We start from the raw sequence: 24,752 nt of genomic DNA, 5'->3' as shown, positions 1-24,752 counted from the left end.
ACATCCCCCTGAACAACAGAACTATGCTTCATGTTTACTGGAGTTATGGTTACAGATTTTATCTACCTCAGGGACTGCTGCCAAAAGCAGTTGGTGGTTTAATATAATAGAGCAGGGGTAGGCAACCTATGGCACATGTGCCGAAGGCGGCACGCAAGCTGATTTTCAGCGACACTCCCACTGACCGGGTCCTGGCCACCAGTCCGGGAGGCTTTGCATTTTAATTTAATTTTAAATGAAGAGTTCTTAAACATTTTAAAAATCTTATTTACTTTACATACAGCAATAGTTTAGTTATATATTATAGACTTACAGAATGAGACCTTCTAAAAACATTAAAATGTATTACTGGCACGCGAAACCTTAAATCAGAGTGAATAAATGAAGACTCGGCACACCACTTCTGAAAGGTTGCCAACCCCTGTAACAGAGACACATCCAGGCCAAGTCGCATTGCCAAATCAGAAGAGGAGTTCTCACTTGACCTTCTTCAGCTTTGAACTTTGCTTGAACTGTAAAGGTCTAGTGAGACCAAGATGCTGAGAGGAGCCATCGAGCTTACCTGGAATTGTATAAATTTGCAATTCCACTGATTGTTCAAGCCTGAAACTGACCTTGTTCACTAAGAAAGGACTTAGTGTCCAGTGAAGCTAGCTTAGGAACTTTAATCATCTTAAATTAAAATCCACTAGGAAAAAATAAGCAGAAACCAAATCATGAAACTTTGGTTATGTATTTCTAATGATCCCTTTGCAACTTTCATAATGAGCTCAAACATTTCAGTCCACCCAGCATACAGGCATGGGAAGATGAGAGCCAAGAAATATACAAAATAGAAAAGAAACATCCCCTCTCCAATATGTCGCTCTCCTCTGATTCTCTGTCTCTTAAAATGGCATGCCCACAGCTAGAGCTTGCACTCCTTTTTACTGACCTCTTGGTGCCTGCCAGCTGTCCGACTACTAAGTAGCATATGATGCACTTGGCTGCTCAGTGCAGTGGGAAATCAGTGTGAGCAGAAAGGGCGGAGGAGTGGGCAGATAGAGAGGAAAGAAGGATTTGAAAATACCTCCCTATTGTGTAGATACCAAGGGCTTCAGTGCAGAAACCCAGCTTCATGAAATTGGTAGCAACATTGCCCGGGACGGAGAGGAGTCAAGAAAATAGCAGCTCTACACAGCATGCTCTGCTTTCAGGTCAACACAATCGATGCTGCAGCTTACTGAACGTTACTGCCGCTCTGAGAGAAGCAGTAACTCTCTTCAGGGCTTTCCCACACTACAGAGGTCTGGGAATATGGGAGGTAGAAAATGGAAGTCAGACAATGGAGCCATGTTGCTGGTATAATTCAGAAAGGTTTAGGGGTGTTGTGCATGGATAGTCTAGCTCCCAAAGATCTTCTCTTTCCATGAGAATTCCCCATGCAACCCAGTCTCTGGCTCTTTCATCCGGCTGCTGGTCTCACCTCCCACAGGGGAACAAGGCATCCCAACAGTTACAAATCCCTTCTGATAAGTCCACTTCTTCCTCAGCACTTATCAGGTGAAGGAAAGGGGAGAGGCCTACTATCAGGAGAGTAAGATGTCAGGCAATGCTAACAGTTATTGTCCGATTACTACTCAAGGATAAGAGACACTGCCTCAGTCTCTGATCGATATGAAGCCAATCTGTGTGCCAAAGTTAGTGCCATCACGAACGTGAGAGTAAAATGTATCAGGGTGGCATGCTGTGCAGAAAGTGAGACTTTGGTTTTGGTCAGTGACAGAATCATCCTGTATGTTCTGAGGCAGAATCCCTCCAGTCTCTAGAAGAATTCTTAAAGGAAGAAAAAGAAAAGATGGAATATTTTATCAAATGGCACGTTCCTTAAGCCAGTGTGTTACTACCATTGCAAAACCATAAGACAAACTGTTAATACCATTTTTTCTTTAGATTAAAATAAGTGGTTTTGCTCAGTCTTTAGGACACATACTTAAGCTTGAACATGTATACAGAACAAAGAAGCTACTCTTAAGGCATAATATAGCTGAAATATAGCAACATTTGAAACCAGAAGAGTTGGTTCTGTCCTGACTTGCTATTAGAGGAAACTCGATACTTTGGCAACACATGCAAAGCATAACAAAACTTTGCTTGTAATGTTATTATCCAGGAAAGTGAAGTTCAGTATATGATGTTCTTGGAGGCAGTGGGGATATTTTTTGTGTCCATCCCACCCAGTTTTTCAAGTGGAATTGAGTGGTACACAAGATGAGCAAATATCATCCCTAGGTGCATTCATTAAAGGCTTGATACTGCAATGCTCCCATGAAATTCTGAGGGCCCTCAACTCCTACCCAGCAGGATCACACTCCATATCAGTGACTAACTGGGACTAGAACCTAAATTTCTTCTGATTCAGTCTTTTGTCCTCATCCCTAGGCTACTTAGCAGAACAAACTAGAGCACAGAAAAACACACATCAGACTCACCGTGTTGCCCTTCTAATATCAATATAGGGAGCTGGAGATTCAAACTGTCTGACACATTTTGGATCAAGATTGTAAAATTCCTTTGCTGATTCCTGAGGAAGTGTAAAACAGCACGGTCCAACAGATGGGCCCAGCACCACAAGTATATCCTTAACATTACAGCCATATTCTGTTATCATAGCATTTACTGTAGCCATAGCAACTCCTAACAAAGTGCCTTGCCATCCTAAGAAAAAACATAAGGGGAAAAAATCCTGTAAGATTATTTTTTAATTGAACGGTTACAGAAAATTATTAATTATTATTATTATTATTATTATTAAGGATCTACAAGCCAAATACCTGGTGGAATAATTAGCTTTTAGCAAACATTAACAGTCCTCAGAGCATTCTTATGAAGTAGCCCTATTACCATTTTAGAGATGGGGAAACTGAAGAAAAAAGGAACCTTTAATTGCCCAAGGGCAGAGGACATCAATATTACAAGTGGGCTTAGAACTCAGGAATGCCTTGCTCCCAGCCCTGATTTTAAACCATTCAATTACACCTCATTGTTCACTCTGTGCTGCAATATCTCATGGGTTAACTGTAAAAGTTTCTTTACAATCTCACATGACAGCATTGTGGAAAAAATATTATTTAAAGAGAAGGGAAAAAACCTTTTATATGAAAAAAAATCTCCTTATCTGTGCTACTTGGCTGAAGCAAGTGTAAACAGTGCTGCATACCAGGATTGCTTGGACTACAAGGAAAAAAGCCTAGCTCTGACTCCCTGTGACTTACACAGAGCTCAAGACAGGCTTTACACAGAACTAAGTGTGTCTTAAAGTAGAGGCAAAGGTATTTTGTTTCCTTTTCTCCCCTTTTCTGTGACCCCTGGCTACAGTCTGGGCCACAGAATGGTATTTTGGGGTATACAGAGCAAGGTTTAAAGCTATTTTTAAATGTTTATCAAAATAATTTGACCTGCTAGTGACTTCAGGCATGGATTTGGGGAGCGCCAGGAGGATGGAGATGGGGGAGAGAATATGTGACTGGTCAGGGACATGGTAGAATACAAGGCATGTGGATTGGGGAGAGGGGATTGAGTGACATGCTACCTGGTCTTGGAATGGGAGGGTGAAGCAGATGGAGGGGATGCATGGAGAAGGCACAGGAGACTGACAGAGAATGGACAGGGTGCAGCAGCTTGGGGGTGAGGGAAGGAGGCAGCAGGTAACTGAAGGGGGAACATAGAAAGGGACTGTGCATGCACAAACTCTTATCCACACTTTTAACACTTAACATTTCTAGATATAAAACTTCAACCTCTTAAAATTGTCAATGTGGATAAAAGCTTCCCTTTTATCCCCACTTTGTTCCTGTCACCGCTCACTTCCCCCATGCATATAACACACACACATACACCCGGTGTAGCTCCCTGCACACATACATCCTTCCTATATGTATAAAGCCTGCAGAGGGAAGCTCCACTCTGATGGGCCTCCTAAGAGCTATTAGATCCATTGTCCTCCGGCACAATCTGATTGAAATGTTTGATGCTCACACCAAAAACTGGGCAATTCACAAACACAAACTTTGTTAGAAACAGTTAAAGTTGCAAGTGTGTTTGACTGGAATCCAGCTAACTATTACATGCTCTTCAGAAGAATGCTACATCTTTGAAAAAGAACGATAATAGGAAACCTGGAAGGGAAGAGTTAAGGGATTCAGCCTGGAATCTTTCACTCACTGGCTCTCATTAAACCCAGTCTTACTACCTGATTATTAATCCTGTTTACTATTCAAGGGATCCATTCCCAGTACTTGCTTAGTATTATATTACTTTGATTATGTGAACTGAATACTACATGCCCTTACCAGAATGAGCAGCTCCACATGCTTTTTTGACAGGATCAGCAAAAAGCACAGGTATGCAGTCAGCGCCGGGAGCTGCTATTGTCACATCTTTCTGATTCGTTACTATTCCATCATAGCTGTCAGGCTGGGGCTTTCCCATAATCCAAACATCACTGGCATGATTGACCTGTCAGTACAAAGACAGATGAAGCACAGTTATAAGGCAGTGAAAAAAAGTAATTCATAGTCTGCTGAATGCCCTTTCTCCAGCTCTCTTGTTCACACCCTCTTCAGGCCAACCCTTATGTTTAGAACTCCAACCCCCTTCTTGTTCGACAAACAACCACTGTCTTTGCCTTCAGATCCCTTCTTAAAACACACATCTGGTGTGCAACCCATCTGCCTCAGAAAGAAATGATTTTTTTAAATAAAAAGATATCTGCACCGCTTTGATTTTGGATCTTTATCTGGTCATATATGGTATTATGTCGCTGAACTAACTGTATGATCTGTTAGAACAAACTTCTTCGGAGTGGGATTGAATCTTCCTCTCTATATAGCACCAAGTGCGTTGACAGCTATGATGACAGTTTCATCATGATAAACTACCACAATAACTGTCTTAAAAAGTTGTCCTACCACTTATAATCTCTTGCTAGGAAACAGAAGACTAATGCATAATTAAAAAACCAAAACATTCACTGCTACACAAAGTAAGTTCTGATTAGTTAATATAGGAGTCCACCGCTATCTGATAACATACCTTCACACTGTGAAATGTCTCAGAGTCAAAACCTGCAGCATTAGCTAACCTGCGTAGGTTTTCTTTAACTACAGCCTTTGGATCTCTTCGCTTGGAACTGCTGAAGAGGTTGAAGGAGCTGAGCGTTGGTATATAAGAGATCCCACCTGTCCTTGTGGTGAACCCATGTAGGAAGATGTGACCTGGTGAAGACAGAGAATTTGTTTGAAACAAATGAGAAACCGGAAAATTATACCAGGTTCTGCCAAATGGAATGGGTATCAGCCAGTCAGATTGTTGGATGGCTGATCCTTATTTAATGATGACATTTAAAAACAAGAATCCCATGCTCCCTTCTCCTTCTGGAGATCAAATGAGAAAAACTGTGACTCTTGCCAGGGTAAAACATGGAGTGAGTAAAAGCTAGGACAGGGGCATGTTATTTGTTATCTTAACATCCGAATAGATACAGGATATAGTCAGATGGAGATCTTCCAACAATTCAGTTCTTTGACTTGGGGAGTGTCACTTCAAGTACCTGGAATATGAGGTAGGTTGTTTTTATCTAAACCGTGAAATGCCCCCCTCCAACAGTGCAGGAAAAAGCAATATCCAAAGATTTAATTAAATGTAGGGTGGGAGTGCCGGCAGAGCAGGATACAGGCAAGGTCGGCTCCAGGATTTTTGCGCCCCAAGCAGCAAAAAGAAAAAAGAAAAGCCATGATCGCAATCTGTGGCACTACCACCACCAGTTCAGTCTTCGGCAGCAATTCAGTGGCTGGTCCTTCGCTCCCAGAAGGAGTGAGGGACCCGCCGCTGAAGAGCTGGAGGTGCCGCCCCTCTCCGTTGGCCACCCCAAGCACCTGCTTGCTGGGCTGGTGCCTGGAGCCGGCCCTGGATACAGGGAACCCCTTGCCCACCGCTTCCTACCCAGAACTTCAACACAAGACACAGCCCTCATTTGGCTGCTTAGAGCCCACAAGCGCTGGGATGGAAAGCAGTTAGATTAAGGGGACCATTGTGCTCTATGGCTCCACTCAGACAGGTGTTTGCTTTTTGTTTCTTCCCCACAAAAATCATTGCTACTGTCCCCATCAGCTGAGATGGTGTCTCTGTTTTCTGTGTCAGCACTAACACTGAACACATAGAATTTTACCCTATGTTGTGCCATTCTTTAAACCACATTTGCTCCTTCCCAATTTTGGACTGCTCCAGTGTGATTTAGGCATCCTGTGGGACTAAGTTATTCAGCAGTGCCACTCAGAATCCCCAGAATGCTACCCCTTTAGGCCCCTTCTCTACCCTCTGTGCCTGGACTTACACAGGTGGGCTGCATTGGACAACCTATGGCTATCTTATCTGATGTCTGCACTGCGGACTTCTCCCCTGGCTGGCTATAGGGATATCACAGCAGCAGAAAGATTTTGGGGATGAAAAATTCACCCCAGGACCTCATGACTTTAGTAAGGCTTTTGACACGGTTTCCCACAGCATTCTCATCAGCAAACTAAGGAAGTATGGGTTGGAGGAATGGACTGTGAAGTGGATAGAAAACTGGCTGAATCAACGGGCTCAGCGGGTAGGTATCAATGGCACACTCTCTAGTTGGCAACCAGTAACAAGTGGTGTGCCCCAGGGGTCTGTCTTAGGGCCCGTTCTATTCAATGTCTTCATTAATGATCTTGATGATGGGATAGCTTGCACATTAAGTAAATTTGCAGATGACACCAAGTTGGGGGGAGTGGTGGACACACTGGAGGGCAGGGATAGGATTCAGAGAGACTTAGACAAATTGGAGAAGTGGGCCACAAGAAACCTCATGAAGTTCAACAAGGACAAGTGCAAAGTCCTGCACTTAGGACAGAAAAACCCCATGCACTGCTACAGGCTGGGGACTGTTTGGCTAAGTAGCAGTGCTGAAGAAAAGGATCTTGGGGTTACGGTAGATGGAAAGTTGAACATGAGCCTACAGTGTGCTCTTGTAGCCAAAAAGGCTAATAGCATACTGGGCTGTATTAGTAGGAGTGTTGCCAGCAGATCAAGGGATGTGATTATTCCCCTCTATTCGGCACTGGTGAGGCCGCATCTGGAATATTGTGTCCAGTTTTGGGCGCCACACTACAAAAAGGACGTGGAACAATTGGAGAGAGTCCAGCGGAGGGCAACAAAAATGATTAGAGGACTGGAGCACATGACTTATGAAGAGAGACTGAAGGAACTGGGCTTATTTAGCCTGCAGAAGAGAAGACTAAGGGGGGATTTGATAGCAACCTTCAACTACTTGAAGGGATGCTCCAAGGAGGAGGGAGCTAGGCTGTTCTCAGTGGTGACGGAGGACAGAACAAGGAGCAATGGTTTGAAGTTGCAGTTGCGGAAGTCGAGGCTGGATATTAGAAAAAACTTTCTGACTAGGAGAGTGGTGAAGTATTGGAATGGGTTACCTAGGGAGGTGGTAGAATCTCCATCTTTAGAGCTATTTAAGGTCCGGCTAGACCGCACCCTGGCTGGGATTATTTAGGGAAAGTGGTCCTGCCTTTAGCAGGGGGTTGGACTAGATGACCTCATGAGGTCCCTTCCAACCTTTTGATTCTATGATTCTATGATTCTATGTTGCTAACCCCTGAAATAGAAGAATCCATAAACTGAAACCTGAATGAAATAGGTTTAAAAATCCATAAAATCTGTTTTCCAGTTTACCTGGGATCAAGGAAGATTTTAGAATGGTAAGCTTCCCTTTCAGGTCTGGCAGACTTTCCAAGTATGTCTGAATCTCATTCCTGATGAGTTCCATCTCATGGGCAGGAAGTGTTTGTATGTCATTCTGAGGTTCAGCTATTTGTTGGAGGTTGTTTCCTTCACAATCCACCCCAAAATCCTCAAACTGAAACTGGTAAACAGCAGTGAATAGGTGGTCTATAAACACTTCCATTAAGGCTTTCCTTTGTACTGGTAAAATTATTTTAATGATGCTTAAATCCTTTTCATCTAGTTTTTGTTTAATGGTGTACAAGGCAGCAGCTGTACTTGTCTTGCACACAACCTCAATTCCTTTCTTCAGAATCTGAAAACTGCTGATTACTTTAAGTAACAAATCTTGTTCACTGCTCCTTTCACTTCTTGGAGTTTGGTAGCACATTATGTAAACAAATGGAGCACTGGCAGAGAAGCGTTCTTCAATCCTTTCTAGCATGCTACATAATAACTTCTGAATGTCATTAGTTTGTGAGTTCATTTGTAGACTGAACAGATCAATCAGTACTGCTTCTGCCATCTTCCAGTTGATTTAAGGAGTCCTAAAGGTACCAGATATTGAACGAAATGCCTTCAAAGAAAAAGAGAACATTATTAGTCTAAATAAGCAAAGTTACAACTTAATATTTGTTGTTTAGTGGTTAGAGGAATTAACATACTGAAAAGTAATATAATTTCAAATATATTTCCCATTGCATCCAGTGTTCAGAGCAAAAGGAAACTAAAACAGAAGGGAATTGTTCTGCTTGTGTTTCAATCCCTCTATTGCATTCTTTTTGACTTTCTCCAGATCTGAGATGTTAAAAGTATGGCGCACAATATTATCTGGCTTTCACAAATGCATTTTAATGACCTGGGCTCCTTTCCTCCCAAATACAGCTTCTAAGGTGAACCTGAAGTACAGCACCATGAAGCAGTTGGTGCCTCTTTGTTAATTGTATGCTGTGGAACAGTGGTTCGGGGCCCCCAGGGAGACCACGAGCAGGTTTCAGGGGGTCCATCAAGAAGGGCCAGCATTAGACTCGCTGAGGCCCAGGGCAGAAAGCTGAAGCCCTGCCACATGGGGCTGAAGCCCAGGACCATCAGCCCTGCCATACGGAGCTGAAGCTGAAACCTGAGCAATGTAGCTTTGTAGGGGCCCCTATGGCATGGGACCCCCAGGCAATTGCCCTGCTTGCTAATTCCTAACGCCAACCCTGGCTTTTATATGCAAAAAATTAGTTATGACACAGGCGGGCCGTGGAGTTTTTATAGCATGTTCGGGGGGCTGGCGGGGGGGGGAGTGTCAGAAAGAAAAAGGTTGAGAACCCCTGCTCTGGAGGACATTGAAACCTGGCTCCAAATCCACATGACAAATGAAGAACATTTCCAGTTTTCATTGTCACCTTTTTCAAAGCTGGTGTGTCATAGTCCTAGTGGAACTCCTCCTACTGAACACTCACCAAGTTGCTGTATTTGGATCCCACCATGCTGGATTTGTGTACTCTAAAGCTTCCCTGGATCTGAGTAGGCTCCAGCACTGCTCTTTCCTTCACCTCTCTGGCACAATTCTTAGGCACAGGCTCTCTGCCTATTAGCGCCTCATGGAAATGGGACCTCACAGGCCAGCTGCCCTAGATCCCCAAGACCTGTCCTGAGCCTCTGTTGCTTAAGCACACCCATTTCCAGAGCTCCAACATTGTGGACACTGTGGTTTACAGTTACCTCTCCAGGAACACGTGATAGATGAAGCACATACTGCACAGACTTTGCAAAAGGGTTTCTAAAACAATGACTCTTTACTTTAGGTCAGTGATTCTCAAACTTTTGTACTGGTGACGCCTTTCACATAGCAAGCCTCTGAGTGTGACACCCCCCCCCTTATAAATTAAAAATACGTTTTTATATAGTTAACACCATTATAAAAGCTGGATGCAAAGCAGGGCTTGAGGTGGAGGCTGACAGCTCGTGACCCCCAGTGCAATACCCTCGCAACCCCTTGAGTGGTCCCAACCCCCAGTTTGAGAACCCCTGCTTTAGGTGGCCCAAGCAATCTAATATCCAGATAAAACAATAAAATATGTACATACCTTTCCCTGTTTCCAGCACTCTTAGGGCTTAGGTCAGAGACATCTAGGGCAGTGTTTCTCAAACTGGGATCCCCGGATCCCTGTGGGTCTGCAAGGGTACTCAAGGGGGGCTGCGGGCACTACTGATCAACACCTCCCCCTCCTTCCATCCCTCCCAGCGCCTCTTGCATATGGGGAAGAGCTGTTCAGCAGTGTGCAGGAGGTGCAGGGAGGGAGGGGGAGGAGTGGGGATAGGGCACGCTCAGGGGAGGGGGCGGAATCATGTCCAGGGCCACTGGCCCTGCTGATCAAATCTTCCTCCTCCCACCCAGTCCCTCCTGCACACCGTGGAACAGCAGTTTAGGTGTGCAGGAGGTTCTGGGAGGGAGGGGGAGCAGAGGTAACAGGGTACGCTCAGAGGAGGGGGCAGAAAGGGACGGGGAAGAGGAGAGGCAGGGGTGGAGTGGAGGCAAGAAGAGGTAGGGCGGGGTGGGGCCTTGGGGGAAGGAGTAGAGTGGGTGGCAGCACCTCGGGCTGAGCGGGGAGCTTGAGGGGTCGGCAAAAGCTTTTAAATCAAAATGGGGGTCCTCAGGTTGCTAAAGCTGCTCTAGGGTATCCAGGATCCTCACCCTTCTGTTCCTGCACAGCATTGCTTTCTGCTTCTGGTCTCTTCCCCCCCCCCCGCTTTCTAAAATGACCATCAAGAGTCCCTTTTTATAAAGTTGCAGTTTCCTCTGTCATGTGACCTTGTCAGATATTCAAAGTCAACCACCAGGTGATCTGTTGCCTGAATACTAGGCTTCCTGGCAGAACTGGGTTTTCTTGGTTTGGCCACCTTCTTTTTTCCAGGTTTTCCCATTTGAATAGAAGACTAATCTTCCATTGCTAGCCCTGTGTCATCATCTCTTGGAATTTCATCGCAAAATGGAAGTCAAACAGAGAAGCCAGGCTACCCGTACAACCAAAATGAAATGTGCAGTTTGGTAAAGATACATACAGAGTTCATAATCTCAAACAGGATTCATAAATTGTATGTAGACAGATTCCCCAAATTGTCATAAGGTGTTACAGAAAAACAGTCTATACTCATTCTGTCTCTCATGGGGACTTCCAGTTTGTTCCTTCTTTATTATTGTTTCTCTCAAATGGAATATAAAGTCATCCTGACTAAAAATGCCTGTTTTCTCTTTGTGTACAGAATACATAAAAGATTTCATTCGTGCTATCAAACGCAGAGGACTTGACTGGTCTACCTGAAATAAGCTAGGACTCATGATCAAAACCTGACAGCTGGTGATAGTGTCTGTCAAGGGATTTATGACTTTCAGTATCCCTTGGAATATTATTAAATACAACTGATGACACCTACTAGGGAAATCTGCTTGCTAATGAAACTGCATAAGGTAGGTCAAGGCCACAGACCCAACAGCTGTCGCCAGAGAACTCAGAACGTAGCTTAAATTATTAGCGGCAATAATAAGATGGCAGTTGCAGCAGGCACCTTCCTTGCCTTGCTGCTCCCAATGGAGAGTGCCTAGCCTGTCTGACTATCAGAAGATCCCAGCTGAATTACAGACAACGTCATACCCCACAAAAGGAAACCTGTCTGGGACAAGACAGGAAACTGCAACTTCCTCTGACCTCAAACATATAAGATGGGGAGGGCAAGCAGGGGTCACGGACTCCCACATCTTCCCTCCTTCCTAAAGAAAACACTACCCATGAAATGAAGGAAGGAGGATGCCTGCTGAAGGAGAAATATCTACCAGCTTCCCTCCCTGGGTGAGCCTGAGCGATGCAGTACTTAACTCCTTGAATACAACAAAGAGGCCAATCAACCTCTCCCTAAGGCATTGCATTCAAACCTAGTTAAAGCTATACATAAAGAGATTTTCCACCCCCCTTTCCTGTAGCCTAACCAGAGAAAAAAAAACCTCAACCAGGTTTTAAAAGAAACTTTATATAAAAAAGAAAGAAAATACAGAAATATAACCCACTGCATTAAGATGTCAATTACAGGCTCTTGCTTATAGAATTAGGAATCACAGTCTGATTCAAAAAATATAGCCAATTTAAATCCAGTCCAGCATTAACACATCATGTAAACACTTAAATATCAACCTATGCTTTTCTTTGTACTCACACTTGGTAACAGAAGATTAGTAGAAGCTTGGAGATAGAAGGAAGATGCTCACCACAGCCGGGAGAACCAAAGACACAGAGTCCCCAATTCCCGCCCCTGACTTAAAAAAAATCCAGTTTTCTGATTGGTCCTCTGGTCAGGTGTTTGGTTCCCTTTGTTCACCCTTTACAGGTAAAGAAATTAACCCTTACCTATGTGCTGGTAGATATTTTCTCTCAGCAGGCATCCTCCTTCCTTCATTTCATGGTAGTGTTTTCTTTAGGAAGGAGGAAGATGTGGGAGTCGTGACCCTGCTTGCCCTCCCATTTATATGTTTGAGGTCAGAGGAAGTTGCAGTTTCCTGTCTTGTCCAGAGCAGGTTTCCTTTTGTGGGTATGACGTTGTCTGTAATTTCAGCTGGGATCTTCTGATAGTCAGACAGGCTAGGCATTCTCCATTGGGAGCAGCAAGGCAAGGAAGGTGCCTGCTGCAACTGCCATCTTATTTATTGCGCCTAATAATTTAAGCTACGTTCTGAGTTTCTCTGGCGACATGGTTGGGTCTGTGGCCTTGACCTACCTTATGCAGTTTCATTAGCAAGCAGATTTCCTAGTAGGTGTCATCAGTTGTATTTAAATATTCCAAGGGATACTGAGAGTCATAAATCCCTTGACAGACACTATCACCAGCTGTCAGGTTTGATCATGAGTCCTAGCCTATTTCAGGTAGACCAGTCAAGTCTCTGCGTTTTGATAGCACGAATGAACTTTTATGTATTCTGTACACAAAGAGAAAACAGGCATTTTTTAGTCAGGATGACTTTATTATTCCATTTGAGAGAAACAATAATAAGAAGGAACAAACTGGAAGTCCCATGAGAGACAGAATGAGTAGACTGTTTTCTGTAACACCTTATGACAATTTGGGAATCTGTCTACATACAATTTATGAATCCTGTTTGAGATTATGAACTCTGTATGTATCTTTACCAAACTGCAATTTCATATTTGGTTGTACGGGTAGCCTGGCTTTCTCTGTTTGACTTCCATTTTGCGATGAAATTCAAGAGATGATGAAACAGGCTAGCAAGGAAGATTAGGTCTTCTATTCAATGGGAAAACGAAAAAGAGAGTGGCCACCAGAAAACCAGTTCTTGCCAGGAAGCCTAGTATTCGGCAACAGAATCACTGGTGGTTGACTTGATTCTGACAAGGTCACATGAACAGAGGAAACTGCAACTTTTAAAAGGGACTCTTGTGGTATTTTAGAACGGAGGGGGGGGGAAGAGCCAGAAGCTAGAAATGCATGCCTGTGAGGAACACAGAAGGTGGTGAGGATCCTGTATACCTAGAGCAGCTTTAGCAACCTGAGGACCCCCATTTTTGATTTAAAAAGCTTTGGCGACCCTCAAGCTCCCCGCTCAGCCGAGGTGCTGCCACCCCTACTCCTTCCGCAAGGCCCCACCCGCTAGCTTTCTTGCCTGCACTCCACCCCTGCCTCTCCTCTCCGTCCTTTCTGCCCCCTCCTCTGAGCGTACCTGTTACTCTGCCCCCCTCCCTCCCAGAACCTTCCTGCCACACCTAATAAACTGCTGTTCCACAGCTCGTGCACTGAGGTCCTGCCCCCTGGGTGGGAGGACGCCACCACTTGAAGTCAGTCCTCCCAGTAAGGGCACCTAACCACACTCGAGCTGGTGTCCACATCCTCCTACCTTGCACCTATCCCCTCCTCCACCACCCCTCTCGTGCAGCTCCTTGCCTGCCAACCCAAACACTGGCTGACGCAGCGCTTCCCATAACAGAGCGCTGTGAGGGATGGCAAGGTATGGCTTGGGGGTGTGATCGTCCCGCAGCCCTCCTGATGTCCCTTGCAGATCTCCCACACGGCTTCCGGTGGCTGCGCGCCAGATTTAGAGAAAACAGCCATGCGGCCTAGATTGTCTCTGACCTAAGCCCTAAGAGTGCTGGAAAGAGGGAACGGTATGTACTATTTTATTGTGTATTCATTGGATATTAGATTGCTTGGCCACCTAAAGCAGGGGTTCTCAACTGGGGGTTGGGACCACTCAAGGGGTTGCGAGGGTATTGCACTGGGGGTCACTAGTGTTCAGCCTCACCTCAAGCCCTGCTTTGAACAAGTCCAGGAATTATCAGATGTCTTTGCAACTAATCCTCCATGATAATCAGGCGTTCTTGGATTCAAAGTTTAACTATATCTAATATAAAGTACATAGTTTCTATTATCAGATATGTAGGATTCCTCTAATAGATTGCAGGCGGGTGTACCACACTCACAGAGGCGTATGTCATATCCCGGATGTGAACTGTGGTTGTCCGATCGGTTACTCGTAACTAAACAGACTTTACGTCCGTTCGAGACTGCAGTGGCAACGTAATACACAGAGTCAGAGAACGTCAGCCTTGTCAGACTTCATGCTTGACTTATGGTTCCTTGCGTGTACATATTAAGACCTTCATTAAATCGGCTAGTTCGGTGTGGGCATTCTAGACCTGGGACTGAGAGAGTATGGTATTAATGATATCCACTATACATATTTGATGGTAGATCCTAATAAGTTATATCATTGTCTAGTACTCTTGGCAAAGCTGTGCGAGATCGTCTGCTGGATACATGGGTAGCTCCTGATTTTAAAGTGCGCATGAACTGTATAGACGACAGTATGTCTCATCTATCGGTTGGAGCCTGGAATTGGCGTGCCAGAAAGGCATTGCTCTATGCACAGAGGCTAGACAGGTGCTCTTGGTGAATTAGATGGGGATGGTACGGTCCGCGGATTTCCATGAGCGCGTATAGGCAGAGGTAGCTCTTGAATGCCTGTATTGGATAGAAGTTAAGGGTGCCAGTGATGATTTGGTAAGTAGGAAAGAGCAGTGCTGAGCCTACTCAGATCCTAGTGCCACAGCTTAGAGTACAATTCAGTCTTTCGTGAAGTCACCACTAATCCGCCAAGTGTTGATAACCAAAGGTCAGCTGAAGCAATCTGTGGTAGCGTGATGGGTTCGTAGTGGTAAGGTTATTTCTCACAGACTTGACACCAGCCTTTGAAAAAGGGTGACAACTGAAAACTGAAATGTGTTCTTCATTTGTCATGGTGGTGATTGGAGCCTCTTCTCGCTCTCTCAGGCACGGGTTTCTCAACTCTTTTTCTTGTTCTGCACACGTCCCCACCCCGCCGGCCTGCCCCGAACATGCATATTAAAAACTCCACGGCCCGCCGTGTGTCATAATAATTTTTCTCATTAAAAGCCAGGGTTGGCGGTTTAGGAATTAGGCAAGCAGGGCAATTGCCTGGGGTTCCCATCTGCCATGGGGCCCCTTACAAGCTACATTGCTTCAGTTTCGCTTCAGCTCCGCTAGGCAGGGCTGTATGTCCTGGCGCTTCAGGCCCATGTGGCGCAGGGCTTCAAGCTTTCTGGCCCTGGGCCTCAGCGAGTAGTCTAATGCTGCGCCCTTCTTTGATGGACCCCTGAAACCTTGCTCGGGTCTCCCTGGGCGCCCCGAACCCACTGTTCCTCAGCTAACAATTAACAAAGGGCACCAACTGCTTCAGGGTTGCTGATACTTCTAGGTTCACTTAGAAGCTGTATTTGGGAGGAAAGGAGCCCAGCGGTCATTTAAAATGCATTTGAAAAGCCAGATAATATTGTGCCGCCATACTTTTAACATCTCAGTCTGGAGAAAGTCAAAAGAATGCAATAGAGGGATTGAAACACAAGCAAACCAATTCCCTTCTGTTTTAGTTTCCTTTGCTTCTGACACTGGACTGCCAATGGGAATATATTTGAAAATTATATTACTTTTCAGTATTTGTAATTCCTTAACCAGCAAACACAAATATTAAGTTGTAACTTTGTTATTTAGACTAATAAGTTCTCTTTTTCTTTGGAAGGCCATTTCGTCGTCAAATCTTGGTACTTTAGGACTCCTTTAAATCCAACTGGAGATGCAGAATAGCAGTTACTGATTGATCTGTTTCAGTTACAATGAACTCACAAACTAATGACATCAGGAAGTTTGTATGTTAGCATGCTAGAAAGGATTGAGAGCCGCTCTCTCCAGTGCCTCCATTTGTTACATAATGTGCCTACCAACTCCAACGAAGTGAAAGGAGCAGTGAACAGATTGTTATCTTAAAGTAAGTTATCGTCAGATCTGAAGAAAGGAATTGAGGTTGTGTGAAGACAAGTTACAGCTGCTGCCTATGTACACCATAAACAAAACTAGATGAAAAAGGCATCTTAAGCATCATTAAAATAATTTTACCAGTACAAAGGAAGAGCCTTAATGGAAGGTTTATAGACCACCTATATTCACTGCCTGTTACCAGTTGTCAGTTGCAGGATTTTGGCGGTGGATTGTGAGGAAACACCATCCAACAAAATGGTAACCTCAGACATGACATACAAACACTTCTGCCCTGCAGATGAAAAAAGTCAATCATCAAGGGGAATGAGATTCAGACTATACTTGAAAGTCTGCCAGTACGCTGAAGGGAAGGTGGTCCTGGGATTAAGCCCATCCTCTCACGCGTTGGGTGAGATAGATGATATCTGACTTCGGCTCTCAGCGATAGCCCCAGAAGCTGCCACCGGTTAATGCTATGCTGGAAGAACCACGTTGGCTATAGCCAGGCCGTAGTTTGGATAGCTAGATTGATAGTGTGCCATACCTATGGATATATATCCATGGCTGAGAAGGACTCACAAGCCCTCATTGAGAACCCCTACTCTCAGATAGTGTCAAGGTTGGCGTCTAAGCTCTTATGGAGACATTCTTCTAATGGTCGGGGCTATCCATTGAACCCTCTACGATTTTGGGGGGCTTCAGTGTACCAGGCACTGAATCCTGGTTGGTGGCAGCGAGATCAGAGCCAAGCTGGGTATAAGCTTGGGGGGAGTTTCATGTTAAGCCCCCAAATTTTGGATGCTAAGGTCCAGATCTGGGACAGAGGCTTTATCACAGATGGGGAGGGCAAGCAGGGGTCACGGACTCCCACATCTTCCCTCCTTCCTAAAGAAAACACTACCCATGAAATGAAGGAAGGAGGATGCCTGCTGAAGGAGAAATATCTACCAGCCCAATCATTAAGATGTGCATGTACAGAAAGAAATCCACTAGGGCAAGTATGAGGCTGTGCACAAATGCACATAATGAAGCTGATTCACTAGTGCATTTGGCCAGTTTTGTATCGCATATCTCCATTGAAAACAATGGTGTTGCACTGGCATTATTTTTATTGCAAATACAACATTTTGTTTACATTAGAGTGGAATTTGATGACTGCTTCTTGAGATGTTCACAAAACACTGAGTACTGTTATACAGCACATTGTGTGACAAGCAAAGCAGTAGGTTAGGTTCTCTATAATGTATCATGGTTGTTAAAGTTTGAAATATCTTAGTCTGAAAATCCTAATGCTCCATAGAATGTGCAAATGCCAATTCCTTCATCAGAAAAGATTTATTAGAGAGCAGTTCATTGAAGTGCACAGTGAAGGTCTGTAAATTCATGCAGGTTTGAAGACCAAACCTGCAAATTCACTCTCTTCTTCTGCATGCCCTCTGAAACACTCAGTACCCAAAGCTGGATGATAAGCAGAACCCATGCCACCGACCCTATCCAAAGAAAAGAAAGGAAGGATAAAATGAAGGGAGGGGGGATCAAAGAGGGAAAAGAGTGGTGAGGACAGCTAGGTAAAAAAAAAGAAGAGAGAGAGAGAAAAAAACATTAAATGAAAAAACACAAGTGGTAGAAAAAAGCTAGGTCAGAATAGAAAAATATCATGATGAAAACTTACCAAAAAATTAAACTGAAATCTGAAAATGAAAATAAACTGAATATATTCCCAGTTTCGGACTAGCAAAGACTGCCACTTTCCCCACATTGACCTCCTTTGGATCTTATCTATCACTCTTAATTTATTTTTTGAAATGTAAAGAGGTATGTTCAGTTTTGAAAAGAGATAAAAAAGCCAGAAAGCATTAACATCTGATATTAGGTTACTAAGTGAAGACATGTATCAACTCCTGAAAAAATACGGAGGGTGTTTATAGTTCCACACAACACTTTTAATAAATCACTATATATCAACAAGCGGAAAGCCATGGAAATGTAGAAACCACTCTTAACTTAGGAATATATATGTGTATAAAAGAGCCAGAAGTTAGCATTTACAGTTACAAAATACAAAGTACATACAGTTTCCATAAATAAATATAAGCTCAAAGACATAGGTACACATATTTACTTACAGAGGTGGACAATCCTTTTACAGCTCCCCAGAGAGATCATACAAAATGCTCACATACTGTTATGAGCCTTATATATCTGAACAATTGTAAGTCCTGCAGTAGATTTGTGCAAGATGGAAATTCCCTTCCAGGTGAGACGTGAGTGGGGGAAACCCGCCTTTTCTCTGCCTGAGGCCCTGCTACTATCACTGTACACAGGAAATCTCAAAGGGTACTCAAAGGCACTAACATGATTATTTCTTAGGGTAATACAAAACCAGGAAGCAGTGTTAACCCTGCCATACCAGTTCTGGGCAGCAAGCAACTCCTTGTAATGATATGTGCATCTGCGAGTAATCTGTTCATGTATATGCAGCTTCACATAGCCTCAGAAATGCCTGGAGCCCAAAATAAGAAAATAAATACACAAAGTGGGGGGAAAGGCAGCACAGAAAATAAAAGCATTCTCTCTGCTATAGCGTAACTCCCTGCTCTGCTGAGAGGTTTGGCAGTAAATCAAGAAGAGAACAGCCACAGAAAGTTAACTCAAAATTACGTAAAGAGAGAAGGGGCCACAGGAACAGAGATAAGGAAGGATCTGCCTTAGATGCACGGAAATATGTGAAATATTTTTAAAAGGCGTCACTAAAAACGGGAAGTGCTTTTTCATTTTCATAAGAGCCAATAATTCCTGTGAGCCCTTCAGAAATTTTTAACTTCACTGGTACATTAGCATGGCCACAAGAATAAACTATTTCCAGCGGTTTGCAGCCAACAATTAGATTGTGTATGGTACACGAAGAAAAGTACAGAAAATAAAACTATGATAAAAGTAGAAGACACCATGAAAACAGCTGGTGAGAGTGCAGCAAAAGAGGCAAACAAAATGTTCAGAAATAAGAAGACTGGAATACAAAATAATATCAAAAATATTATAGTGATATGATATTAACTGATATTACTTCATCACTTGAAATATTGTGTTTAGTCTGAAGAGGAGAAAAGTAACAGGGGACAAAGTATTATTGTATAAAATAATGAATGGTGTTGGGAAGGAAAATCAGGTCCTCCTACTTATCCTCTTTCATATCCAGAGAACAAGGAGAAGCCAATGAAACTGATGTTCTCAGCAATTTACAATGAATACTATCAAATTTAAAAACTGATTTTAAAAAAATCACATTTTAACACAATGAATTAGTTAAGCTAAGGAACTTGTTAACACAAGGCAACATGGAAACAAAGAGCTTAGCATGATTTTAAAAAAAACCCCACATTTATACAGATAATGATACCATCAGTTGTAAGGATATAAACCTTCATATTTGAGGGTTGCAATGACAAAAGCATGACCTTTTCCATTTTTTGCATTGCAAAAAAATCATCTTTCTTATTACTGGAAATGTGAAAGCCTAATTAATAAGAAATTTAAAATTAGAAATGGATATACCTTCATGTTAGAAAACGGAAACAAAAACATTCCCCTAAACCCACATTTTAGACAAGTTTCTAGAAAATCAGTCTGACAGTCTGTCCCTCTATGTATGTCTTCACTGCAGAGTTAACTTGTGCTCTTACTCAGATGTTGCCCCTAATCCCACTCCCATCCACACACAAAACCCCCTCACACAAGTTTAGTGGTGCTTTAAACCTCGGCTAGCTGGCACAGCTGGGGGTTTAGCCCAGGGCCCAGGTGCTGCTTTCACTCAGACAGGTAACTTGCCCTCTTTACAGTGAGGATTCAGGCTAGGAGATGTAGCACAAAACTTACAGCCCATGGGGTGGGGTAGCAGGTGGGTGTGAGCTAAGGTGGTTTTAATACACCTTTATGCCCAGCTGAGTCTGGGGTGTTTTGGGGGTTGGAAAAGCCCATTGGGTAACTTAGAAAGCCCTGGCCTAACTTTTCTAAGGGTATGGATACATTTCAAGCTGAAAATGTAACGTCCGGCATAAGGAAGCATGCCCTCACTAGCTCTGATTGATCTATAGTACTAAAATTAGACTGTAAAGGAGCAGGGGCTACCCACCCTGAGTACAATCCCATCCAAGATACTCGTGCAAATCTGGGGTGGCTAGCCCCTTCTGCTGCTGCAGCTATCCTTCTGTTTTTAGTGAGCAAGCTCTGATTGAGCTTCCGCTGATCTGTCTCCTTAAGATGGAATTTACACATCCAGCTCAAAGAGCAGATGTACCTTAAATTACAGCACTCTCCTAAGGCACAGGTCACTGCGCAGTGCTGGTGAGATGAGAGGGAGACAATTGTACCAGGATTCTGAGCTCGGGGTGACCCCCCAACACATCTGTGTAAATAGAATGAATAGGGAGAGGGTGGGGCCCCAGTGAACAAGATGTACTGGGCCCCACATGTCTCTTGATGGGCCTGACTGCACAGCCAGGAATCTCAGCCCCACCCCTAAATTAGGGCTTGCAGAGGTGTCCTGTAGCTGTTCATATCTTTCTGCCTTGATAAGTTGCTTACTCCCTTTATTTTGTCCTCTCTTCCCCACCCCTGCACTCCCTTTTGTTTTAATTCTTACACAACCCTTTTCGTCATTTGCTGACACTTCTTTTATTTGGTTTTCCCTTCCACTTTCCTTCCTTGTTTGCCAGCACATCCAGACACGCCACCTCTCGCGAATTTATCACGAGAGACGCGCTAAGTAAAATTAAGGCCCACTTATGATCTCACAATAGAACTCTCAAACTTCAGGATTTTTTCCCCAAATTCTGATATTTGAGAGCTCAATCACGAGTGAGGCTAAATTTACTTAAAAATTGCTGTAAGCCCTGGGCGGCGGGGGCTCCCTGCTGTCAGCCAGGGAAGTGGGAGAAGGGACTTTACCGCAGCCCCGTAGGCCTGGGGAGAGTGAAGAACCCTAAGAGGAGCAGAGATGAGGCTGGGAGGGTTGAATAATGGCCTGGGGCAGGGATCAGCAACCTCTGGCAACCTTTGGTATGTGGCACATGGTAAGCACCCTGGCGGGCCGGGCTGGTTTGTATAGCTGCCACATCCGCAGGTTTGGCCGATCGCGGCTCCCACTGGCCGCGGTTCACCGTCCCAAGCCAATGAGGGCTGCAGGCAGCAGCATGGACTGAGGGATGTGCTGGCTGCCACTTCTCGCAGCCCCCATTGGCCTGGGATGGCGAACTGCAGCCAGTGGGAGCTGCAATCGGCCATACCAGGTAAACAAACCGGCCCAGCCCGCCAGGGTTGGTGCAACCATTAGGCAAACTAGGTGGCCGCCTAGGGCGCCTAGTGGTTGAAGGTGCCTAAAAGCCTGTTCAGGCGAGGAGGTGGAGTGGAGGTGAGCTGAGGTGGAGGGGGGATCTGGGGAGGGCCACCCACAGTAACGGGGGCAGAGAGGGGTGCAGAGGGGAACCACTCCCTGCCTCAGATCATCTTCACTCTGCCTCCTCTGCTGAGCATACAGCCCCCACTCTAAGTCTCCTCCAATTGGCGCCGCAAGCCTGGGAGGGGAGTAGAATTAGAGCAGTGCCGATGTGCTCAGCGAAGGACAGCTGGGAAGGGCTCCCCAGGCAGGGTTAGCTGCCGTGGCGGGCGGGGTTAGCTTCCATGGGGGGGCTCCCCGGGTGGTGTTAGCTGCCGCAGAGGGGGGTGGTGTTAGCTGCTGTGGAGGGAGTTCTCAAGGGGGGAGTAGCTGCTGCCGCGGGGGGGCTCCCCAGGTGGGGGGAGGGTTAGCTGCCACGGCGGATGGGGTTAGCTGCCGTGGGGGGGCTCCTCGGGTGGGAGGGATCGGTGGGCGTAGTTAGCTGCCACAGGGGGCGGTAGGTAGGGTTTTTGGGGGGGTGGCGCAAGGTGGATGTTTCACCTAGGGCGTGAAACTTCCTTGCACTGGCCCTGCAGCCCACAGGATGCTTACCCTGGCAAACCACGTGCCAAAGGTTGCCGATCTCTGGCCTGGGAGTTTCCTGAGGGGGCTGAAGTGAGGAAGGTGGGGACTGATGGGTGGAGGGGCTGTATTGATGGTGAGTTCTGAGCAGATGTGGTGAGTTCTGGGAGGGTAAACTGAGGGCAGTGGGGTCGATAGTGTAGGGGGATTGAACTGCTGGGGTGGTGATGATCGGGGCTGGGGGACTGAACTGATGGGGGTCTGGAGGACAGGATTAATTGCTGAGCAGAAGATGGGCAGATGTGGGGGTGAGAGCACCTGCATCAGGGCCAGAATGACCTTATCCGGTACATGTGGAAGAGTGGGCAACACTAATTGTCACATGCACACACCCTGGGGATGGGCGTGGTTTTTTGTTTGTTTTCAAAAATCAAGAAATGGCCTAAAAACATATCATTTTTTAAAAAAAAGTTATGATTTTTTGGGCCAATACCAAGATTTTGGAGGGTCCGACTCACCATTTTTGATCTCCTGAAGTTGGCAATACTGCATGTCCCCTTTACCTCCTTGTCTCCCTGCCGGCTCTCTCCTGCTTAGACGCTCCCTTCAGCTTTGTCAATTCTTCTCTCTTATTTCGCCCCTCTTTAGAGACGCTCCCTAGCCCTGGCAGGGGCCGGCCACCACAGGGTTCTTGCCCTGAGGGAGCAGGCAGCAGTAGGCCCTGCTCTAGGGCTGTGGGACACTGAGGCGGGGACTGCAGCAGTTTCCTTTGCTTTCCCCCTCACCCCAAGGTGCACAGGGGTTGGTTGTAGCACTGCAGGTGACCCTGCCACACACACACACACACTCCCTGTTCTTTGTTTGCAGGTTTATTTTTAATGCCACAACCTCTAGCCCCCTCCCCACCTGTTGGCTCTAATTCATACACCACACCCCAGTTTCCTGGCACACTCCTCCCCTCAGAGGAGCTCTCACTAAACCTTTCTCCAGGGCCATCAGAGCCAGTGCTAGGCATAAACAGACTGAGCAATTGCTTAGGGCCCCAAGCAGCTCGAGGGCCCCCTATTTATTATTAGTATGTGTGTGGGGGGGGAAATCCTGAGTCAACTCCTATGGGCAACCCCCTAGCTGTAAAAGGCCCAAAACACACCAGTCACATCTCCACTGCACATAGCTGCCAGGGAGCAAAGGCCGCGCAGAGCGAATGTGACTCCTGCACGCTATGGAGCAGATCTGTTTAACCTCAGATTTTCGTCAGGGGAATTTCTCAGGGCTGTAGAACAGCCAACCCTAAGGATTAAAAATGTTTTTAAAAAAAATCATGAATCAGGCCTCAAAAAATTAAATGATTGGCTTAAATATCATGAGCTTTTCTTTCAAAAATAATAAATGTGGGGGCCTTTTTATTTTCCTTCTGATTCTTGAGGGTTTAAGGTTTTTGTTTTCTCTGCAAGCACCAGGGCCAGAAATTTACTCTTTAAAAAATGAGAACTTAGATTCTTACACAATAATATTACTTCAGAAGCTTGGGCTTTAAGCAAAACACAAAATATTATCATGACTCATAATACCATCCTGTGTGGTAATATTAGGGCTGCTCCCTTAATCTCAATACTGTTTATTTATGCCATAGATACGTCGTTCACAGAAATTGCAGCTGCCAAAGTAATGTTGAATAGAATAGAGGGTGAATTAAGAGTGTAGACAGGCCAAGGGTTCAGTAGTCCCACTTGTATTGTTTCACCTAAAGAAGCGGGCATAGTTGTTTTCCTGTTTTAAAATAAATTTAAATGTATTTGATCATTATCCCTGCCCCTCCCTTAACTCAAAATGGTATAGAGAAATCATCTGAAAGGAAAATCTCTACATTTTCCTATTGTGGACAAAAATGCTGGAAAATGGAGTACTCCTCAGTGGCTCTCCTAATTGAGCTACGGCTACATTGTCCATACACAGCAGATCTCCATGAGGCCAAAATTGTATGGGGAAAAGCAGCTGCTCATGTTCAATACTTCCCACAGACCCAGTTCATGGCTAAATTATGTGCTGGTGACTGCAGTTTAGTACTGAAGATATCCTTAATATGTGCCCCTTTTGTGAATATTTTTTTCCAGAGCATTTAGCCAGTTTACTTGACTCTGCAGTGATTTTCTGTATTTAATTAACCTTTATCTGAAGCGATACAAACAATATCAATAGACTTCAGGTAAATGGTTGTAAATGAAGTCAATCTGACAAACACGTGTTCTCTATTACTGTTTCACTACTGTGTCTTTTTTTCAGTTTTTTTGTTTTACCTGAAGAAGGGATAACGGGGGAAATAAGCAATTTAATTAGGCCTGTCGCTTAATCACAGTTATGTGATTAACTCAAAAAAATTAAACATGATTAATCACAGTTTTAATCACACAGTTAAACAATAGAATACAACTGAAATTTATTAAATATATTGGATGTTTTCTACATTTTAAAACATATTAATTTCAATTACAATGCAGAATACAAAGTGTAAAAGTGTACAGGGCTCACTTTATATTATTTTTATTCTAAATATTTGCACTATGAAAACGATAAACAAATAATATTTTTGAATTCACCGCATACAACTACTGTAGTGTAATCTCTTTATTGTGAAAGCGCACCTTGCAAATATAGATTTTTTTTGTGACATAACTGC

General features: G+C 44.5%; 1 protein-coding gene across 4 annotated transcripts; it reads right to left on the bottom strand.

Moving 5' to 3' along the window:
• Positions 1 to 251: 251 nt before the first annotated feature.
• On the bottom strand, positions 252 to 22,894 carry LACC1 (laccase domain containing 1). Of its 4 annotated transcripts, none has more exons than XM_032781769.2 (6): positions 22,594 to 22,894; positions 7,750 to 8,374; positions 5,074 to 5,255; positions 4,332 to 4,497; positions 2,472 to 2,697; positions 252 to 1,815 (listed from the first exon to the last, which is right to left on the bottom strand). In XM_032781769.2, the coding sequence occupies exons 2-6, from the start codon at positions 8,321 to 8,323 to the stop codon at positions 1,641 to 1,643; spliced, it is 1,323 nt and encodes a 440-aa protein (XP_032637660.1). In that variant the 5' UTR covers positions 8,324 to 8,374; positions 22,594 to 22,894; the 3' UTR covers positions 252 to 1,640. The 4 variants fall into 4 exon arrangements, with proteins under 4 accessions (XP_032637660.1, XP_032637657.1, XP_032637655.1 ...); XM_032781766.2 differs by lacking the exon at positions 22,594 to 22,894 and adding an exon at positions 18,781 to 18,827; XM_032781764.2 differs by lacking the exon at positions 22,594 to 22,894 and adding an exon at positions 18,246 to 18,771.
• Between the last annotated feature and the right edge of the window lie 1,858 nt (positions 22,895 to 24,752).

This window comes from Chelonoidis abingdonii, chromosome 1 (genome assembly GCF_003597395.2).
Source record: "Chelonoidis abingdonii isolate Lonesome George chromosome 1, CheloAbing_2.0, whole genome shotgun sequence".
Lineage (NCBI taxonomy): Eukaryota > Metazoa > Chordata > Testudines > Testudinidae > Chelonoidis > Chelonoidis abingdonii.
The sequence above is the reverse complement of the archived record's forward strand: the minus strand, read 5'-3'. Positions and strand labels throughout refer to the sequence as shown.

Coding starts and splice junctions, on each gene's coding strand:
- LACC1 (XM_032781769.2), bottom strand. CDS start 8,323: ATGGCAGAAGCAGTACTGATTGATCTGTTCAGTCTACAAATGAACTCA. Junction 5,256..7,749: donor AAAATCTTCCTTGATCCCAG/GTAAACTGGAAA, acceptor TGTCTTCACCAG/GTCACATCTTCCTACATGGG. Junction 1,816..2,471: donor GATATTAGAAGGGCAACACG/GTGAGTCTGATG, acceptor TCTTCCTTTAAG/AATTCTTCTAGAGACTGGAG.